The sequence below is a fragment of the Aquila chrysaetos genome, chromosome 24 (genome assembly GCF_900496995.4).
Source record: "Aquila chrysaetos chrysaetos chromosome 24, bAquChr1.4, whole genome shotgun sequence".
In the NCBI taxonomy this organism is placed as follows: Eukaryota; Metazoa; Chordata; class Aves; order Accipitriformes; family Accipitridae; genus Aquila; species Aquila chrysaetos.
The window spans coordinates 14,742,759-14,760,910 of record NC_044027.1 but is presented as its reverse complement, the minus strand read 5'-3'; the positions used below and the strand labels follow the sequence as shown (position 1 = coordinate 14,760,910).

The 18,152-nt window shown below is 62.0% G+C and overlaps 1 protein-coding gene across 1 annotated transcript in view; it reads right to left on the bottom strand.

Moving 5' to 3' along the window:
- HMCN2 (hemicentin 2) overlaps nucleotides 1–17,365 on the bottom strand; it is a 38,652-nt gene extending 21,287 nt beyond the window's left edge. The window contains 33 exon segments of the mRNA XM_030000419.1: nucleotides 31–150; nucleotides 1,346–1,433; nucleotides 1,688–1,863; nucleotides 2,056–2,179; nucleotides 2,524–2,678; nucleotides 3,005–3,181; nucleotides 3,300–3,395; nucleotides 3,981–4,150; nucleotides 4,518–4,626; nucleotides 4,770–4,897; nucleotides 6,420–6,582; nucleotides 6,792–6,948; nucleotides 7,217–7,243; nucleotides 7,245–7,330; nucleotides 7,473–7,617; nucleotides 7,909–8,033; nucleotides 8,415–8,510; nucleotides 8,883–9,077; nucleotides 9,786–9,935; nucleotides 10,089–10,202; nucleotides 10,463–10,590; nucleotides 11,197–11,338; nucleotides 11,442–11,714; nucleotides 11,809–11,930; nucleotides 12,215–12,359; nucleotides 12,536–12,799; nucleotides 12,896–13,016; nucleotides 13,235–13,341; nucleotides 13,702–13,873; nucleotides 14,648–14,770; nucleotides 15,016–15,174; nucleotides 16,148–16,218; nucleotides 17,112–17,365. Coding sequence (XP_029856279.1) covers nucleotides 31–150; nucleotides 1,346–1,433; nucleotides 1,688–1,863; nucleotides 2,056–2,179; nucleotides 2,524–2,678; nucleotides 3,005–3,181; nucleotides 3,300–3,395; nucleotides 3,981–4,150; nucleotides 4,518–4,626; nucleotides 4,770–4,897; nucleotides 6,420–6,582; nucleotides 6,792–6,948; nucleotides 7,217–7,243; nucleotides 7,245–7,330; nucleotides 7,473–7,617; nucleotides 7,909–8,033; nucleotides 8,415–8,510; nucleotides 8,883–9,077; nucleotides 9,786–9,935; nucleotides 10,089–10,202; nucleotides 10,463–10,590; nucleotides 11,197–11,338; nucleotides 11,442–11,714; nucleotides 11,809–11,930; nucleotides 12,215–12,359; nucleotides 12,536–12,799; nucleotides 12,896–13,016; nucleotides 13,235–13,341; nucleotides 13,702–13,873; nucleotides 14,648–14,770; nucleotides 15,016–15,174; nucleotides 16,148–16,218; nucleotides 17,112–17,346 — 4,663 coding nt within the window. The 5' untranslated portion in view covers nucleotides 17,347–17,365.
- Between the last annotated feature and the right edge of the window lie 787 nt (nucleotides 17,366–18,152).

The following is an 18,152-nucleotide window of genomic DNA, read 5'->3' as shown; positions in this document are numbered from 1 at the left end:
GAGGGATGAGGCTGAGGAGCAGGACCCTACCGTCCTTCCACCAGCTCAGGGTGGGGAAGGGGATCCCCTGGCACTTGCAGGCCAGCCTGACGGACTGTCCCTCCAGCACGGACACGGTGGCGGGCTCTGCCGAGGAGAAGGACGGGGGCACTGCAGGGGGTGAGAGAAGAGGAGCAGCTCGCTGATGGCACTGGGCAAGAGAAGAGGGGCAGCTCCCCGCTGGAGCTCCATCCTGCTTGGCTACACACCACCCACAGCTCCGCTGGGCTCCACACAAAGAACCGGCAAGCCTCCCCTGCACTGGCTCCATGTGGAAATAATAAGCTTGACTCTCCAGCTATTAAACGAACGATGCTTTTGATTGCACGTGGCCTACAGCAGAGGATGACCGAGCATCCCGCGCCAGCCACACAGGCAGGCCAAGCCCAGGTTGGCCAGACACAGCCTTATTAGGTAGCACTGCTCGCTGGGAAGGTTACCTAACTCTTTCCATTATCAGATGCTGTTCTCAGTTGCTCACAAATACAGCTGGCTGGAAAACGGTAACTCCTTCCCATGAGGGATATCAGTTTGTAGAAGAAAAACCCTAACACCCAGAAACCCCTGAAAAACAAAAACAGCAGAACCCAAACAATCCACCCGAGCCAGGACGCCAGACGTGCAAACGTTTCCCTGGGAAGGGATCGCAGGAACAAGCCCGGATCAGGAGAACTGGATTTGCTCCACTCCCTGGCTGCCTGCCTGCAGGACTTCCACCAGCTGGCCGAGAGCATCCCCGAGAAAAGCCAGACCCTGGCTCAGCCCCCAGCGCTGCAGACGTGCTGAACGGGCCGGGAGGCTGCAAGGATGCTCGAATCGAGCAAGAAAAAGCAGCTGGTGCCCGTCCTGGCAGCGGCCCGGAACTACCACTGGCATCCTCCCAACTTGGGCAGGGGGAGAGAAAGGGGATGATACCTGCAGCGAGCGCCGCACTCACAAAGTGCAAAAAAAGGACAGAGAAGTCCTGGCAATAGCATGGAAATCCCTCCACTCTCCTGCCCAAATTTTGGAATGGCACCTCTTCTGCATCGTCACTGAAATCTCGCCCCAAGTCTCATGCAAACATTGGTTTTTTTCCCCTCTGACACCTGTTTTGGTGGGGATTCCCTACCACCTCCAGCTCCATCGTTTTGCAGAGCTTTAATATTTTGGGCTTAGTGTTTTCCAAGCCAGTCAACTACCCCAGCTACATATTATACATATAAACAAATAGTATGTAATACAGTATATATGTGTGTATATGTATATACACGCACACATGCTATATTTGCCCCCGATGGGCTATTTCAGCCACAGTGGCCCTTACCCCACACGTCGAGGTTGTAGTGTTTCTCTGGGTGTCCAGGTGCCTGGCACGTGTACCTGCCCGCATCCTGCACGGTGGCTTGCCCGATCTGCCAGAACAAGCAGAGACACTAAGATGCTCTGCGGCAGAGCTGGACCCATGCAGCCCCTCCACGGGGGGATTTTGTGCCAGCACGGGGATGAGATCAGCATGAGGGGTGGGAATGGTGCTGAGCCATGCGCAGCAGGGAGGGACACCTCCTCCCTCCGCACCCACTCTCTCCCAAAGGTGGGGAGGGGGAGATGGGGGGGTCTTCACAGCCCTGTTTCCTCTCCCATCCTCTGCAATCCTCTGAAATGTCACCTGGAGCACGGTCCCCTCTGCAGACAGCTGCACGCCCGGCTTTGGTGTGAGTAAGTTCCCATCTTTCAGCCAGCGGGACCCCCGCGGGGGCACCCCGGGGGCCAGGCACTCCAGGGTCACCGGCTGGTTGACGATGACAGTGATGTTTTCCTCCTCGCCCAGGGTGGTGGGGGGCACTGGAAAACAGATCAACAGGGCAGCACCTTCCCCAAGCCCCCCACCCCTTTGGTACCCCTTCCTAGAGCTGGTCCCCCACAGCCCTGCACACTTCCAAGGGGACAGCGGAGCAGCCCCATAGTCCCGAGCATCACCTCCAGCCCCACGGCCACGCTGGCAGGAAGGGGCTGGGGATGCAGCGGGGTACTTACACCGCACCTCGAGAGTGGCCTCACGTCTGTCCTCCCCCGCAGCGCTGCTGGCTACACACGTGTATGTCCCCGAGTCCTGGAGGTGAGCGGTGGGCAGGGACAGCACGTGCCCATCGGAGAGGATCTGTGCTCCCCCCAGAAAGAGCCCAGATGAGCATGAAACCAGAGTTGGGCTGCAAGCCGGCACGCAGGAACAGGGATGGGTGGGCATAAGCCTGCCTTGAGCCCGTCCTCGTCACATCCCGGGGACCCTCTGCCCACCCGTGCCCCTCATGGCCAGAAAGCCCAGCGCAGGGCTGAGCAGGTCCACGCTCCCATGGACCGAATGCAGGCGCAGGTCTGGGCAACGGTGCATCTGCTCAGCTCCAGCAATTGTTTTTTTTCAAAGCCAGAAGAAGGAAAAGGAGCATCTTCCTGGAGGGATGTCCCCAGTGAGCCCCCCACTCGCTCAGGGGCCACCTCACCCACCTGCGGGCCACCCGCTGCCATGCTGGACACCAGATTGCCATCCTTCAGCCACAGCAGCACTGGAGCTGGGGTCCCCGTGGCATTGCACTCCAGTGTCACCGGCTCATTCATTGTCACCGTGACGGGGCTGGGGCCAGCTGTGATCTGCGGAGGCACTGGGGAGGGTGCGGGGGAGCAGAGAAACGTCACCAGAAGCACCAGGGTGCAAAAGGGACAGAGTGTGTAGGAGACACCATGGCATGGACCAGGCAATACCCATCCACGGGGCCGTGGTTTTCTGGGACATTGTTTGGGATAGACATGGAGGATTGCATGGCCGGAATTGCAAACGTGTCAGAGGACAGGGGCTCTGCTAAAGCCACCTTCCAGTGACATGTCCCGAGGGCTGGGATGGCCCCATTGGACCCACACAAGCACAAGAGGTCCTGGGGGGGAGCACTCCGCTCTCAGGCAGCTGCAGTCCTTCCCACCGTGGACTCACCGATCACCTGCAGACTGTACCAGAGCTCGGTGACACCAACCACGTTGGAGACCACGCAGCGGTAGCTGCCGGCATCGGAGAGCTGGGCACGCTGGATCTCCAGGCGCTTCCCATCCCTGGACAGGGTCCAGTTCGGCCCAGCCAAGAGCTGTTCATGTCCCTTATACCAGGCAATGTCTGGAGGGAAGCAGGGAGCTGAGCTGTAAGGAGTGATGCTGCCGCTTCTCTCACGGAGGGGACCCAGGGAAAGCCCCAGGGGCATGTGAGCAAGAGCCGAGGGAGAGGACTGACTCACTGGGAGCAGGCAGCCCTGAGGCCAGGCACTCCAGGGACAGCGTGCCGTTCTCCAGAATGGCCAGGTCCACCGCACTGGGTTCGATGTTGGGAGGTACTGCAACCCAAGCACGCGTGGTCGTCGGCTCCACGCAGCCTGAGCCGGCCGCAGCCGCACGACGCGGTGCCGAGGGGCATGGCTGGGAGCACCAGGGGGGGGTCTTGGCACACGCCAGGTCCTGGGAGAGCAACTGCCAGGGCCCCCCACTCTGGGAGGGCACCACGTCGCTACACGGTGCCACTGCTGTTCCTCGAGTAAGCTAGCAGATTTCTTGCCCCCTGGGATGAGATATTCATCCTTCCCAGGGCAGGGGTCTCCTCTCCCTGCCTGGTTTCTTACCCAACACCTTCAGCGTCACATCCTGCGATGCTGACCGAGGGGTGCTCTGGCCAGAGGGACTGGGAGTAGACCCTCCACCGGGAAGCACCCATCAAGGATGGATGCTGTGGTTTACTGTGGTGTCAGTGGCCATCAGCTCTCAGACTCAGGTTGAGACCGGCGAAGGGCAAGATCCCAACAGATCGAGCCAGTGATCCTACACCTCCCAAAAAGCAGGGCCAAGAACACCCGCTCCTTTGGCTAGCCGTGTCCTCCCTGACGCACGGCATGGATAGCAGGTCTTGCCCCAGATGCTGCACTCACCTTGCACCGAAACCTGCACCTCCGCCTGGGCCACCCCTGCCCGGCTGCTGCCCTGGCAGATATAGACCCCTTCGTGGCTGAGCCCCACGCGAGTGATCAGCAGGGTCCCACCGTCCTCGGACACCACCACACCATCCTGTTCGCCCAGCGGGTGCCCGTCCTTCAGCCACCTGCGAGGAGGGGGGCGGGCAGCGAGTCCCTAGTCTGTCCCACCACCCCCTGGCCCCCATTTCTGCCCACCGAAGGAGTGAACAGTAGGGTGCTGGCAGCGAGGACTGTCCCCTTGTCACCTGGAAAGGGGCTGGCAGTGCCCAGACCGCTAGGAAGAGCGGGATCCCAGGGGCAAGGAGCAGGACTGATGCCTCCCATCCTAAGGGACACCCCAAGCTGGGGTCTCCATCACCCGTCCTGAGCTCCCACCCCGATCTCTGCCGCAGCTTTGCACGCTGGGCTGCGGAGCACCCCCAGGGAGTTACGCAGCCCCTAAGGGAGCTCAGGGCGACGTGGGCAGGATCCTCCCCACTCTGCAGTACTCACTGGATCTGGGGTGTGGGGATGCCCACGGCACGACAGTGAATCCTCAGGGAGTCGTTGGCGACAGCCGTCAGTTGGCTTTCCCCATCGCCGATCAGCAGCTGGGGGGGTGCTGGGGGGAAAGGGGACCTCAGGCTGGGGCCACCCTCGGACCCTGCCACAGGGAGCAGCCAAAGGCTTGGAGGGTGCAGGACCCCGGTGGTACATTAAGACCCACAGCCCACGGGAGGAGCATTTTAACCTGCGGACACGAACCTTGGACGTGCAGGCTGTAGCTGAGCGAGGCGTTCCCCGCGGCGTTGGTGGCCGTGCAGGTGTAGAGGCCGGTGTCCGTCACCTGGGGCTCGACCAGCCGGAGGGACCCCGAAGGGAGGACGCTGTACCTTAGGGGAGAGGGAACAGAAGAGCTGGATGGGAGGAACAGCCATGTCCTCCGTCACCTACCTCTGGGCAGGAGCTAAGGGCTGAGAGCTCAGCGTTGCCTTGAGACAGCCGAGAGCAGGTCCCCAGGGCCACCTCCTGCACAAGGAGGGCAGCTGAGCTGTCCACGGGTGCAAAAATCCCTTTGCTCAGCTCCTGGGTGAGCTCAGCGCGAGGCAGCAGCGTGAGCCACCCACCCACCCGGGGGGACGGGGCTCCCTGCGGAGCACGGCCCCTGCAGCTGGAGCTGGCTGTGCTCTCGCTCCCAGCACTGTCTGTGCTCCACAGACATAACATCATCTCAGCCCACGGCCTCAAATTCCTCCCCGTGTGCTCCCATAAATCACCCAGGCACACGAGGACAAGCCAGCTGAGATGTGGAGAGCAGCACAGGTCAACCAGGAGCAGCCATGGGAAACCAGACAAGAACGACAAGGCAACGCAGTCCCTCAAGAAGAGCAAACCCAAGATGCCTTCCTGCTTCTCCAGGCCACAGCAATCCTCAGGTGCAGGGAAAGAAGTGACTGACCCCAAGATCAGGGCCCATAATTTTAGGGACCCCCTTCCAGCATGGTGTTAAAGTGCTGAATAAACAGGTCCTGCTTCTAAGGGGGAAGACCAAGGCACTTGCTAAACACGTATCCAACCACTCTCCAGGTTATCTTCTCTCATCAAATGGCATTAAATGACTGTCCCATCGCTGCCATCAGCCTCGACGCCATCAACAAATGAATTTGGCACTCCAGAAGTCGCCCACTGGAACAGAACTGGCCTTTAAACCCACGTTCCAATGCAGACAAAGCCACTGCCGGGCTCGCAGCTGCGTTTCTGTCAAACTTTGACCCAGGAGCATTTCGATGCCTAAAGCCCATGAAGTCACCCCAACACGTGGGTTGCGAGAGGCAGGGGAGGCTGCAGCACCCGCAGCCTCCCCGGCTGCCTGTCCTCTCCACGCCGCTCTCCTCCTCCTCCAGACCTCAAAACTCCTCCTCGGTGCCCTGCAGCCACCCGGGTGTGGAGCAGCGTCGAGCCCTGGTCCAACACCTCCCGCAGGGATCCGCCGTCCCCAGGCCCGTCCTTGGCCTCGCCGCCTCCAGCACCATGACGGCACGAGGCAGGAATGTGCATGAAGGCAGATGGGCGAGCGGGACTGGGGAGCTGTGCCGGAGCCGCCTTCCCTTCCCAACCCCAACCTGTGTCCGGGGTGAGTGCGCAAAGGGTCAGGAGCAGCTGCTCCATCCCAGCAGATGTTTGTATGATGGAAAAAAACCTGGTGATTCTTGCTCTGCTCTCTTTGAAGAGCAACAGTAATGCTGTGCTGCTCAGCTGTCTCTGCTCCTGCCGGAGCATTGAGCATCAGCTGCTCAGCACCAGGGATGCCCTTCATATCTCCCCACCGCTGCTGCCCTTCACGGACTCAACATCCCTCCGGCGAGACGCACAGCACCAAGAGAGCACGGCCCCAGCACCCACAGCCCTCCTTACCTTGCGGTGGCGAGAGGCAGCGGCTGGGACTCCTGGGTCCACACCACCAAGGGAGGGGGATAGCCTTGGACCTCGCAGGGCAGGGTGGTCTCCTGCCCCAGCACAGCCAGGATGGTTACGGGGTCCGACGCCTGCGATCCGTTCACGCTGATCCTGGGCTTCGCTGGATGGAGAGGGAGCACGGCTGGTGCAGGAACGCTTCAGGCGCCCCACAGCCCTCGTTGCTGCTCTTCCCATCCGCGAAACCCATCTGGCACCTGGCTAGGTGGCCCAAGGAAGCTAGGCGAGTCCCCAGGTCACGCTTTCCCTGCCAACCACCCTCTGGAGGCATTTTACAAGGAGCTGGCGCCAGGACCCGTCCTGGGCACTCACTGCTGACGGAGAGCTGCGTCTCCCGGCTGGAGAAGCCTGCCACGTTGGTAGCTGTGCAGAAGTAGGTCCCGGCGTCCCCAGGGGAGGGCAAAGGGATCAGGAGGGTCCCATCAGGGTCAAGGTGGTAGCGCGGGCTCAACGAGATGGGCTCTGTGCCCTGCAGAGGAAAGGGAAGGGAAGGGAGGAAGGAAGACAGCAGAGACTTTCCCGTGAGCCGAGCATCCCAAGGGCAAGAAGGCGGCTCCGGTTCCATCAGAGCAAGCTACCTCCAGTCCCAGCTTCCCAGGGCATTTGGTGCCACCTCCTCGGGCAGCCACAGCCACACTGGAGAGCTACATCCCCTCCAAACACGTTACCCCACACCTGAGGGTGACCCACAGCCTGGCTGGGAGGAGGACGTCAGCCTGCCTCCTCCTGTCGCCTACCTTTGCCCAGGTGACAGTAGGGGGGGGGCACGCCGGTGGCATTGCACCTCAGGGCGACGGCCACTCCCTCGGTGGCGGTGATGAGGACAGGGCCGAGCTCAATGCTGGGAGGAACTGGGAAGAAAGAGAAGCACCTCATCCCGCACGGCCAGGGCCGTGTCCACCAGAGAGAGCGGTGCTCTGCTGCTCAAGCGGTGCAGAGGGCACCCGCCCCCCTTCACCGCAGAGCCGGGGCGCCTGGTACCCTGCCACTCACCGTGGATGACCAGGGACACGTCCTGACTGTGTGAGCCGAGGGTGTTGGTCACCTCGCAGGTGTACCTCCCCGCGTCCCCCCGCGATGCCTGGTCCACGTGCAGGCTCCCGTCAGCCCGGACGGAGTAGCGGCTGCTCGGGGCTACCTGGGCACGGGCAGAAAGCAGGACAGACGGTGGGGGGGGGGGGGGGTCAAACATTACCGTATCGCCGTGTCTTTGGGGCATATTGAGAAACTGATCCTTGAGCAGTAGGAACATCCTGGCGTGGTGATAAACCCACGTTACCCTCCCAACCCAAATGCTCCCCTGGCATCTTTCACCAGCAGCTTTGAACCTGGGAGGTTGGGGCACCCATCCTGCACCAAAGCCCCTGCCCCAGGGCCGTGCTTGTGGCTGCCTGCCCACCCACCACCCCAGCGGGCGCGGAAGCCTCACCGGCTGCCCGTCCTTCAGCCAGCGGCGGGCTGGGAACGGCCTCCCGGCCAGGATCACACAGGACAGCGACACGGGCTGGCCTGAGAGCGCACGGACCACAGGGGATGCAAGAGCTATTTCTGGGGCTGCTTGAAAGAGGGGAAAGGGAAACAATATTAATTGGAGATAAACTGGCCAGGAACGCTCAGAACAGATCTGGATTGCCTTTCTTCCAAGGTCCAGACCTTGGCTCGGCACAAGCCGGCTCCGATATTCAGCTCCCCCAAGAATTTGGGGATATTCGTCTACAATTTGGGTTCAAGCGCGTGTCAGTACATTAAGCCAAAGATGTGGAAGGGCATTATCCAAGCCCTGCACTGGAGCGGGGGGGGGAGTTGCCGAGCATTCACCACGGCAGGCTCAGGAGCAGACGTGGCTGCACGAGTCTGGCACTTGCTCACCACCAGCACGGCCAGCGCTGGCAGCAGCCGGGATCAATACACCAACAAAAGCACGTAAAAGCAAACCGTGTCCGGTGACCGTGAGCTTGACCTCCGCTTGGATTTTCCCAAACTCATTCTGAGCTTCACAGATGTAGATGGCTTGGTCGTCCAGTGAGGCACCTGGAGCACGGCAGGGAGAAGCCTGAGCCTGGTGGGGCTGCAGAGCCCCAAGCAAGCTGCAGGATGGGGCGACACCATCCAGCCCCCCCACCCCGGCCCCGATGGGTGAGAGACCCTGCAGCACTGGAGGCTTGCAGGCTGTTACAGCACAGCTAAGTTTGCACGAGTAAAAAGTGCAACTAAACCCACTCTGTCAATGCTTTACTGCTGCAAAAAGATGGGCATGGGGGCTAATCCCACTGCCGGGACACCGGCCTGCAGCAGGCAGGGGAGAGCACCCAAGGGTGACACTGCGTACGCATGCACCCAGGCGGGACGCCCGCACACGCTCTCCACCACGCCAACACACGCTTGCACGCTCAGCTCTCTCACTGTCGATGAAGAGCTCGGCAGCCTCCAGCTTGCTGGAAACACCACGCGGCCCGTGCCAGCCCGTCACGGGCTTCCCGTCCTGCCGGGACCAGGTAACCCGTGGCGGGGGAGAGCCCTCGACGCGGCACAGCAGGCTCACGCTCCCCCCGACCTCGACCGCCGTGTCCCCCAGGGGCTCAGGAAAGTGAGGGGCAGCTGGAGGAGAGAGCAGCGGGGAAGGGTCTCAGGCAGGTCCGATAGCTCAGCTTCCCCATAGCAGGCTCTGCACATAGCCGAGCCTGGAGAAGAGACAGGGCTGCAAAACCCACAAGCCAGGTGCCTGGAAAGGTTATGAGGCTGACTTAAAGCCTTTGGTGTTTTTCCAAAGCTGTTATAGCCATTGCAGTTTCCATCCCTTCCAGTTATACTCAACAACCCCCTGGCTCAGCAAAACCTCCTGCATTTTTCCACCTATAACTGCTTCAAACCTTACTGCCCCCAACTCAGAACCTCCTCTCCTCCTCCTCCCCAGGCTCTTCCATCCCTTCTGCCTATGGTGGGAAGCCCTGAACATCAGTTGGGGTACCTGGGTTTTCAGACACACAGAAGCCAGCCCCCACCTCCACCTAATCCCACTAATTGCACTTTGCACCCCCAGTCTTGCCCCAAGCCGTCACGTCCCATGCAATAGCATCTGCACCAGTCTTCTGCCGCTTCTTGAGCCTCTTCCCTCCTAACCCTGGGAAATCCCACCAGGCTTCAGCCCGCTTGTACTGAGCGCTGACACCCCCATGCTGGGACACACGGGAGCTGGGGGCAAGAGGAACCTTGGGGAGCAGCAAGCAGGAGCTGAGCCTGGGAGGGACAGCGGTGGAGATAGGCTCGAGTGCTCGGTGGCACCCAAAAGGAGAGGCAAAAACTTACACCCCACGTCCAGCACAGTGCCGTCGAAGGCGACGCCAGCCTCACCGAGAGCCTCGCAGACGTATCGCCCCGCATCCTCCTCCCGCAGCGCCTGCAGCCGCAGGACGGCGCGCTGGGTGCCGGGTGGGAACGTCGCCACCGCCTGCTCGCCTGCCCCGAGAACCCCCCCCCCGCATCAGCGCCCCGAGTGCCTCTGGGGGTCCCGTCGGTCCAGGGGACCCCACGTGCGATGTCCCTGCAGGGTGGTGGAGAGCCCCCGGTGCACGGGAGAGGGTTTGCTCCCCAGGTCCATCCCAGTCTCACCTTTGTACCACGTGACGTAGGGCGGGGGGACCCCCAAAACCCAGCACTCCAGGGTCACGTCTTCTCCCACGAGTGCCTTCAGGCTGGGCGTCACTGCCAGGATTGCGGGAGGCTCTGTGCCGTGGGGAGAGGGACAGCTTTGGTGACCCCCCTGCAGTGCTGGTTGTGGTGCCGTTCACCCTAAGGGGACCCCGGAGCCCTGGGAGCTGCCCCCCCAACGCCCTCCATCACAGACAGCCCCATCCCATAGCTCGTGGGCTGCAAGGTCCGAGCCAGCGGCCAAGGGACTGCAAGGGGGGATAATAAATCCCTCCTGCGGCAGCTCTGAGCCCGGGCCCTTCCCGGGATGCCGCCGGCCGGCGGGAAGCAGGTACCGGTGAACTCCAGGGTGACGACTTGCTCGTCCCAACCCAGCGCGCTGCTGGCGTAGCAGCTGTAATTCCCCGCATCCTCTGGGACGGCAGCCCTGATGTGCAGGGTACCCTGAGCATCCGTGAAAACCCTGCGGCAAATGGGGAGAGAGGGAGAAACGAGGCCTGTAAAAACAGAGCCGATGAAAAATGTGTTGAAATAAATGAGCAGGCTTAAGGCCATCCTGCACACGTGCTAAGTGCTGGGCGTTTAATAGATGTGGGTTAGCAGTTAAAGCCAGCTCCATCGGCTGCTGCAGGGAAGGATGTTACTTTGAACCAGGGGAAAAGCATTGAGAATTGGGCTTTTTCATCTCCAAAGCAAAAAAAACTTTCCCCAAAGCCCACTCCAGCACTCCCAGCCTGACAAAGGCAAGGGGTTGGAAGCTCAAAAAGCAGAAGAAATTAAGGGGAAGCACAAGGAGTATTTTGAGACTTGAGCACACAACGGGCGTGCAAAGAACCTCGAGTCCCCCTCGGTGGGGATGGTGACCTGGATAAGGCAGAATGGCTTAAAAATAAATATATGAAATTAAGGCTAGCAGCATGCCAACCGTCTCGGGTGCACAGGTTGGGGATATTGCAATGCCTTCCTCTTTCCAGACCTATGGGCAACCCCAAGCCCCTCTCCCTCACCCCGTGCATCCCTGCCGGGGTGGCACAGGGAGGATGAAGGCACCCACGTCCCCCCGGGTTACCTCTCGTCCTGCTCCAGCACCCAGCCCCAGCGCCTCCAGGCGGTGTGGGGCGGGGGGTGACCCCCAGCCGTGCAGTTCAGCCACAGCTCCTGGCCCCTGCCGAAACGCTGGGGGCTGGCATCGACCTTCACCCACGGTGCCTCTGCACAGGGTTGGAGAAGCGTTCAGTCCCCGGGTGCCATCTGCCACCCACCCACGGGGCACGGCATCGCCCGGGCCGGGGTCCCACGTGGGACAGAGCCTACCGCGGACGAAGAGCCAGAGGGAGGCGGCGGCAGCGCCGTGGGCGCTGCGTGCCACGCACTCGTACAGGCCCCCGTCCCCCGGCTGCACGCGGCCGATCTCCAGCGAGCCGTTCTGCAGCAACCTGGTCCGGCCGTCCCCCGGTTGTGCCGCCTTCCCATCCCAGCTCCACGTCAGGTTGTAGGGCACGTCGCCCAAAACCGGGCAGGACATGACCACGTCTTGGCCCGGTGAAGCTGTGATGTTGCCTGGGGCTATGAGACGCGGCGGCGGCTCTGCAAACGCGGCACGCCGGGGTGAAATGAACCTGTGCCCAGACACGGACCCGGAGACTCACGGGCACCGGGGCTTGGCACGAGCAGTCCCCACCTGAGACAGAGACGTAGGTGTGAGCCCGCGTCGCCCCGAACTTGCTTGTGGCTGTGCACTCATAAAACCCTTCGTCGCTCTTGGACACCGCAGGGATCAACCAGCTGATGTTCCCCAAACTCCTACGAAAAGGGAGAGACTACGGGGTCAGCCCCACCCTGGGGCTGCCACGCTACCACCCTGCTCCAAATCCCTGGGACCTTTTTTCCATCCGAGTCAGGCAAAGGGGTGCACCCCCACCTCCCGCAGAAATGTCCCTTGGGATTTTCCTCTGCTGCCTTGGGATGCTCAGAACTTGCAGGCACCCAGCCGGCACACAGCATCCCCCCAGCCAGCGCAGCTCAGGGGGCTGTTGCTGCCCACACGGATCCATCGTGGAGCCCACCGGGCCAAACCAGAGGCTCACCTGAAGAGCTGCTCTTCCCCGAGCTTCATCCTACCGCGGCTGAGCTGCAGGCGGAAAGGGATCTCGCTCCGTGCAGAGCAGGAGATCAGCTGTGGCTCACGGTTGTAAGCCTGGATCTTGCTGGAGATGTTCACTTTGGGCAGACCTGGAAGTAGTTGGGGACACACACACATATAACACTCTTCGGGAGCTCACCAAGAGCTGCACTGGGAAGCGGGATAAAAAAAAACCAAAAAAAAAACCAGCAGAAACCAAAGCAGAAGTGGTGCTGGAGCCTCTGGTCCCTTCTCAGCACCCTTGGGGACTGTGGGGACCACTCACCGGGGACCACGCTGGTGTAGGTGACCCCGGAGAGGCGGTGCAGGGGGTGGCCCTGGGTGTCTTCGCCCTTCACCTTCAGCAGAAAGTCACCCGGGGGGACGCGGAGCAGCGAGCCCACCCAGAGCTGCCCCGAGGAGGTGTTGGAGAGGGGCCGCGCGGGCAGCGAGAGGAGGGCATGGCCGGAGGTGTTGAAGAGCTCGATCTCCTGCAAGTGCCCAGGCGGCTTCAGACCGGTGCAGTTCACCACCACGGAGATGGGCAGACCTGGAGAGGAAGAAGGGAGAAAACCACCCAGCCACGTTCCCAGCTGCAAGAAACCCAGACACAGCACCCATGCCCCCGGGCCAGCACCAGCCTCACCTTGCACCGGCCGCTCTCCAGGCTGGGTGGCACCAAAGTCCAGCTGGGTGGAGAAGCTGGCTTGAAAATTAATGTTGCTGATGCCCGTGATCCTCAGCGAGTGGCGGCCGCCGCTCTGGGCCTGGAAGCGGAACGAGAGGCACGTGCTGAGGGCAGGGGAAAGGAGAGGCGATGGGGAAGGGAGGAGGCGGCAGCCAGCCCCTTCCAGCCCGCTCACGCGTCCTCTGCCAGGCTGAAGGTGGATGGGGGGAAAAGCCCACGCCTGGCAAAGCCTGGCCAGGTAAATATCCATCAGGGGACGGGGTAGGGGACAACGTGCGGGGGCTGCCACCAGCCTACCGTGACCGACCATGTCCCTGGCTCGTGGGGCTCCACAGCCACCACCATGGCCGAGTTGGGGATGCTGAGCAGTTCTTTCAGACCTTGGCCATTCTCGAGGACCTTTCCTGCAACAGTGAGTGAACCTCTGCGATGGGCAACCCGGGTCCAGCCTCCGGTCCCTGCAGCCAGCCAGGAGCCCTCTCCCTCAGGGCTCACCACGGCGCAGAGCCCATCACACAGCTCTCACAGCCTCGGCAGCAGAGAAAACCCTCCTAAAACCAGAGGCAAAGCCAACCCGGGAGGGCAGCAGAGCAGACGCACTTGGTGTTTAATGAGGACTTTGCAGCTCATTGCTTTTTTATTTAAGTTTTCAGCACAGGGTTTGGTGATCCCCATGCCCACAGCCTCCCGTTTGTCCCGAACATGATGGCTCTCCAGGAGGCAAAGCATCACCCCCGACCCGTTCTCCTCTCCTGGGCTCCTACCTGCCGGATCCCGGACCTCGATCCCTGGGGCAGGGCCGCTCAGGGAGATGGTGACCTCCTTCAGGCTAGGGTCAAAGGGGACTGGCCACGTGTGCTCCCCACCATCCTCGTGGTCCGTGGACAGTAAGTGGACTTTGGAGGCCTGAATGGCCTCTTCCACCCACTTCAGCACCTGGGGGCACATGGGGGAGGATTAGCACAGATCCCTCCTCGCTAGCAGGCACGGCCGTTTCGGGAGCAGGGCTGTATTGCGCTGGGCCAAAATCTCAGGCATGGCTGCAAAACAGTGCCCGGGCGAAGGGCCAGCCCCAGCCAGGTCTGGCGGGTGCCAGCACGAGGATGGCACGGGGCGGGTGGGCAGGAGGTGACAGCCCTGGCTGAGCCCCTCTTGCTACGAGCAGGTGCAAAAGGAATTGAGTAATTTGGCGTCATTGTTATTGCCAAGTGGCTTCTGCTCAGCCGCTCGGAGCAGATGCGTTATTACCCCACAGCTCGCTCGTGGGAATAGAAACCATTAAAACACGCAACTGCCGGAGGTTGGGCAGGAGCTGTTGCTGGGAGATGCTGCCCAGTAATGAGCAGAAAAGCACTTTGATCTTCTTCACGTCTCCCAGATTTCGTGCCGGTCGAGAGCTTCAAGGACAGGCTGACAGCCACAGGAGCGCCCGATCTTCAGCCTCAGCCCCAAGCAGACACCTCCCCTCCGTGGCAGCAGGCGAGTCAGCTCACCCCAAAGATCACGCAAGCAGCCCAGCAGCAAGCTCGAGAACAACCAGCCTTCTCCAGCCCTCGCTTTGCTTCAGGCTAAAGCGGGGCTCCCAGAGCAATTTGGAGGTGCCTTGGGCACAAGGATTAACCCAGGGGAGAATATAAGAGCAGCCGAGCTGGGCCGGACCACGCGCACCTCGGCCAGCCCGTCCCCGCTCCTGCGGGTCTCGCCGCTCACCTCCGTCACCTGCTGCTTGTCCAGGTGGAAGATCTGCCCGGAGCTGGTGGCGGCGATGCGCTCGTACACGCGGTACCCGGGGTGGCTCCTGTCCCCGCAGTCCCCCGTCAGCACGAACACCACCTGCCACAGGTCCCCGTAGCATCACGCGCAGCCGCGGGGTGTCTGTCCGTCCCAGGGAAGGGACGCAAACAGCATCCACCAGCCCCCGGTACATCGAGCCAGCCCGGGAGATGCGAAATTCATCCCGCTAACAGGCAACGTAAGGGGGTTTATTGCTGCGACTCGTTGCCAGGAGCTGCCGTGGTGCTGCTGCAGCGTCCACCCAAGCCGGCTGCCGCGGGAGGCCGGCGGGCAGCGCTGCTCACCTGGGTCTGCTTGTGCTGCAGCAGCCGCAGCAGATCCTCCTGCTGCTCATAGTCCTTGGCCCGAGCATCCGAGAAGACATAGATGAAGGAGCCGGGGTGCGAGACCTCCACGGCCAGCCTGATGGCTCCCACGCTCATCTCCGGGCAGTCCCCTCCGCCCTGCGGCACACGGGGAGGGACGTGGCACGGGCACCAAGCCAACCGGTGCCCAGCCCTTCCCCGGTGGGCTCCCAGCACGATCCCACCCCGGCGTCTGCTCGTGCGGAGAAATTGCACTAGTTTGCTGGAGTCACAGCCCGAGCGCAGCCCGAGCGGCGTGACGGTACCGCAGGGACGCGCAGGATCACAAGGACCCATCCCTGTCTCACCACTAACGATGATTAAACCACCCATTTGGGGATCCAGACTCAGAAGCCCCTGGCTTCCCACAAACACCTTTAGCGGGCACATTCATGCCCACCCCGGCCCATCACCCCCAACACGGCAGGAGAACCGGCCACCCCAGGCGAGCGCAGGGGCACAGAGAGCACCAGCTCCCGCTTCCGCGGGGCTTTGCACCCCGAAAAGCCGCAGGCGCAGCTTTACACCTCCCACCAAAACTCAGCTGCGTCCGAAGGGAAACGCCACAGGGATTTAGCAATGCACGGGCGGCAGGGCAGGAACGGGGATGGATAAAGCATTATTAAGCTCCCAGAGAGCGTTTCAGCCGGCAGAATGCAGCTGAAATAGTTTTTTGAAAAAAATAAAAAACCTCAAACAATTTTCAGACAGCACTTCCAGAAGAAGAGATTTTTGGTTCCACAGAGAGTTTGTGCAAACTCTCCCGGGGAAAACGTTCCCACTTTGGGACAAGAGCTGTGAACTAAGAGCGCTTTGCCCCATCGCAGGAGCCCGGGGCACAGCACCAGCGTTACCCACCCTCTCCCCGCTCCCACCCCGGTGTGGTCAGCCTCCGGCAAGCCCAGTTCAGCCCTGAGCCCCTGCCACACTCCTGGGGGATGCCAGGCCCGGAGGGGAGCAGGGATTGATCCCACGACACACCACCATGCAGGAACGCAGGGCCGGGCTTCCCACCAAGTGCCAAGGCGCGAAGCCAGCCGTGGAGCAGCACCGCGGGGCCGAGGACGCCTACCTGGACGTGGAGCTCTCGCAGGCGCCGCTGGAAGAGCCGGGGGTCCGCGGTGAGGGTGGCGGGTCCCACCTCTGCAAGAACACCGACACCATCGCCTCAGCCTCCCTGACCGCCGGCACCAGCCTCCTCCGGTGCCGCGCTGCGGGTGCTCCCAACCGCCCGCCCTGCCTGAAACACCCTTACGGGACCTGTGGGACTCAGGGGTAAGCATCTACCCTGGCTTGGCACCGAGCGAGACGTGGATTTGGGCACACCGGCCCCGTGCCCGCCCCAGGAAAGCCTTCCTCAACACACCGGGTGGTCCCAGCCAGGGTGAGCTGCAAACCCAGCACCCTTTTCTGCTGCAAAGCGATGCAGAAACCCATTTAGTGGCTCTGCCTCCTTCCCTGTCTGGCTCCAGCAATTTTCATTCAAACTCGGCTTTTCTGCTGAAAATAAAGCCTTGGTCTCGCTCTCCTTGTAGGGGGGTCAGGGCTCTTTTGGAGAGCAGCTGCTATTTATGGGTGTGCACAAAAATCCCAAGGCAAAGACTGGGACAAAAAGAAATGATTCTGGGATTGCAGTAAATTACCAAAACCTCTTAGCGAGTGGTGCTTTTTATTGAGGCGACCTGGAAGCACATTGTGGACTTGTACAGAAATGCTCCCCCATGACTAGAGCGGGGAGATCGGAACAGGCTGGAAGTAGAAGAGCCACCCACAAGCGGGTGCCAGCCGCACTGGGATTAATCCGGAGAGAAACGGGTGGCCCTGTGTCTGCAGGGTGGCTTAGGGGTGGGAGCCCCTGCCCAGCACCTTGCCCTCGAGCCGCAGCCGTCACCAGAGCATTAAAAACTGGGAAAAAGGACAGCGCGGGCACTTGGGAAGCGCACGCTTCAGCCCCAAACCCGGCCAGAACCGCACCCCAGCTCCCCGCAGCCCCGTCCCCCGGCGGGACGCGTGCCCTCACCCCGTCCCAGCCGTACCTGGGTCGTGGAAGGGGACCAGCGCGTAGTTGCTGATGGGTTTCGTGCTCCTGCTGAGCGTCCGCTCCAGGATGCGCGAGGCCCCGTCCATCACCTGCACCAGGTCGTCGTACATGGAGCCGGTGACGTCGAAGACGAAGGCTAGGGTGGCCCCCCCTGTGCCAGGAGGGGGCTCGGTGACACTGGGGGCCAGCAGCAGCCAGAGACTCACAAACACCCCTCCGTGGGGTGGCATCGTGGGGGACGCCCTTAGGTGCTGGGGACACCCCTTTTATCCTCGCCCCGCTTCTTCCCCCAGACCCCCCCCGGGCACCGTCCCCGCACCGGGGAGGGACACGGGGTACGAGGGGCCACACGCGGTGGGGACAGAGCAGGGACCCTGGCTGGGGGACGCCCAGCCGCCCGCAGCTGCAGACCTGCTCCTCCAGCATTCAACTTCTGGGAGAGAGGGAGGGAAAACAGGACTTTTGGAGCCAGCGGCGCGGCGGGGAGGTGGGTGGGAGCTGGAGGAAGCCGGGATGGGGATGCGAGGATTGGGAAGCAGGTCCTGCAGCCCACAGGATTGTCAGAAACACTGCCCAGGCCCCCTCCCAGACCCTGACACCCCCCCAGCCCAGGCTCAGCGAGCCCCCCGCTCCGTCAGGGGGAGCCGGGGGTTAGGGGAGGACACGGGGGCTCGCAGCTGAGCGCTTGCGGGGAAACCCTGCCAAACCCACAGCGGGGAGGGGGGGGGGGGGAGACCCAGCTGCGAAAGGGACCCCAAGGAAGCAACCCCCCCCCTCTGCTAGGCAAAGGGCCCTCCCTGGAAAAGGGGTCCACAATTAGGCTGGGGGGGGGAACAAAGGGGTTTGGGGGGGCTCAGTGGGACTCCCCAGCACAGCCCCCCTGCCAGGAACAGGGAGCAAACAGCCACGCAAAGTGCGGACAAAGCTGGAGCCGGGACAAGGGTTGGGAAAGGCAGCCCTTGGCCGGGAGCGCTGGCCGGAGGCAGCGGGGCTTTTCCTGGCTCCCCTTGAAGCGGAGCGCTGAGCTCATGGCCGC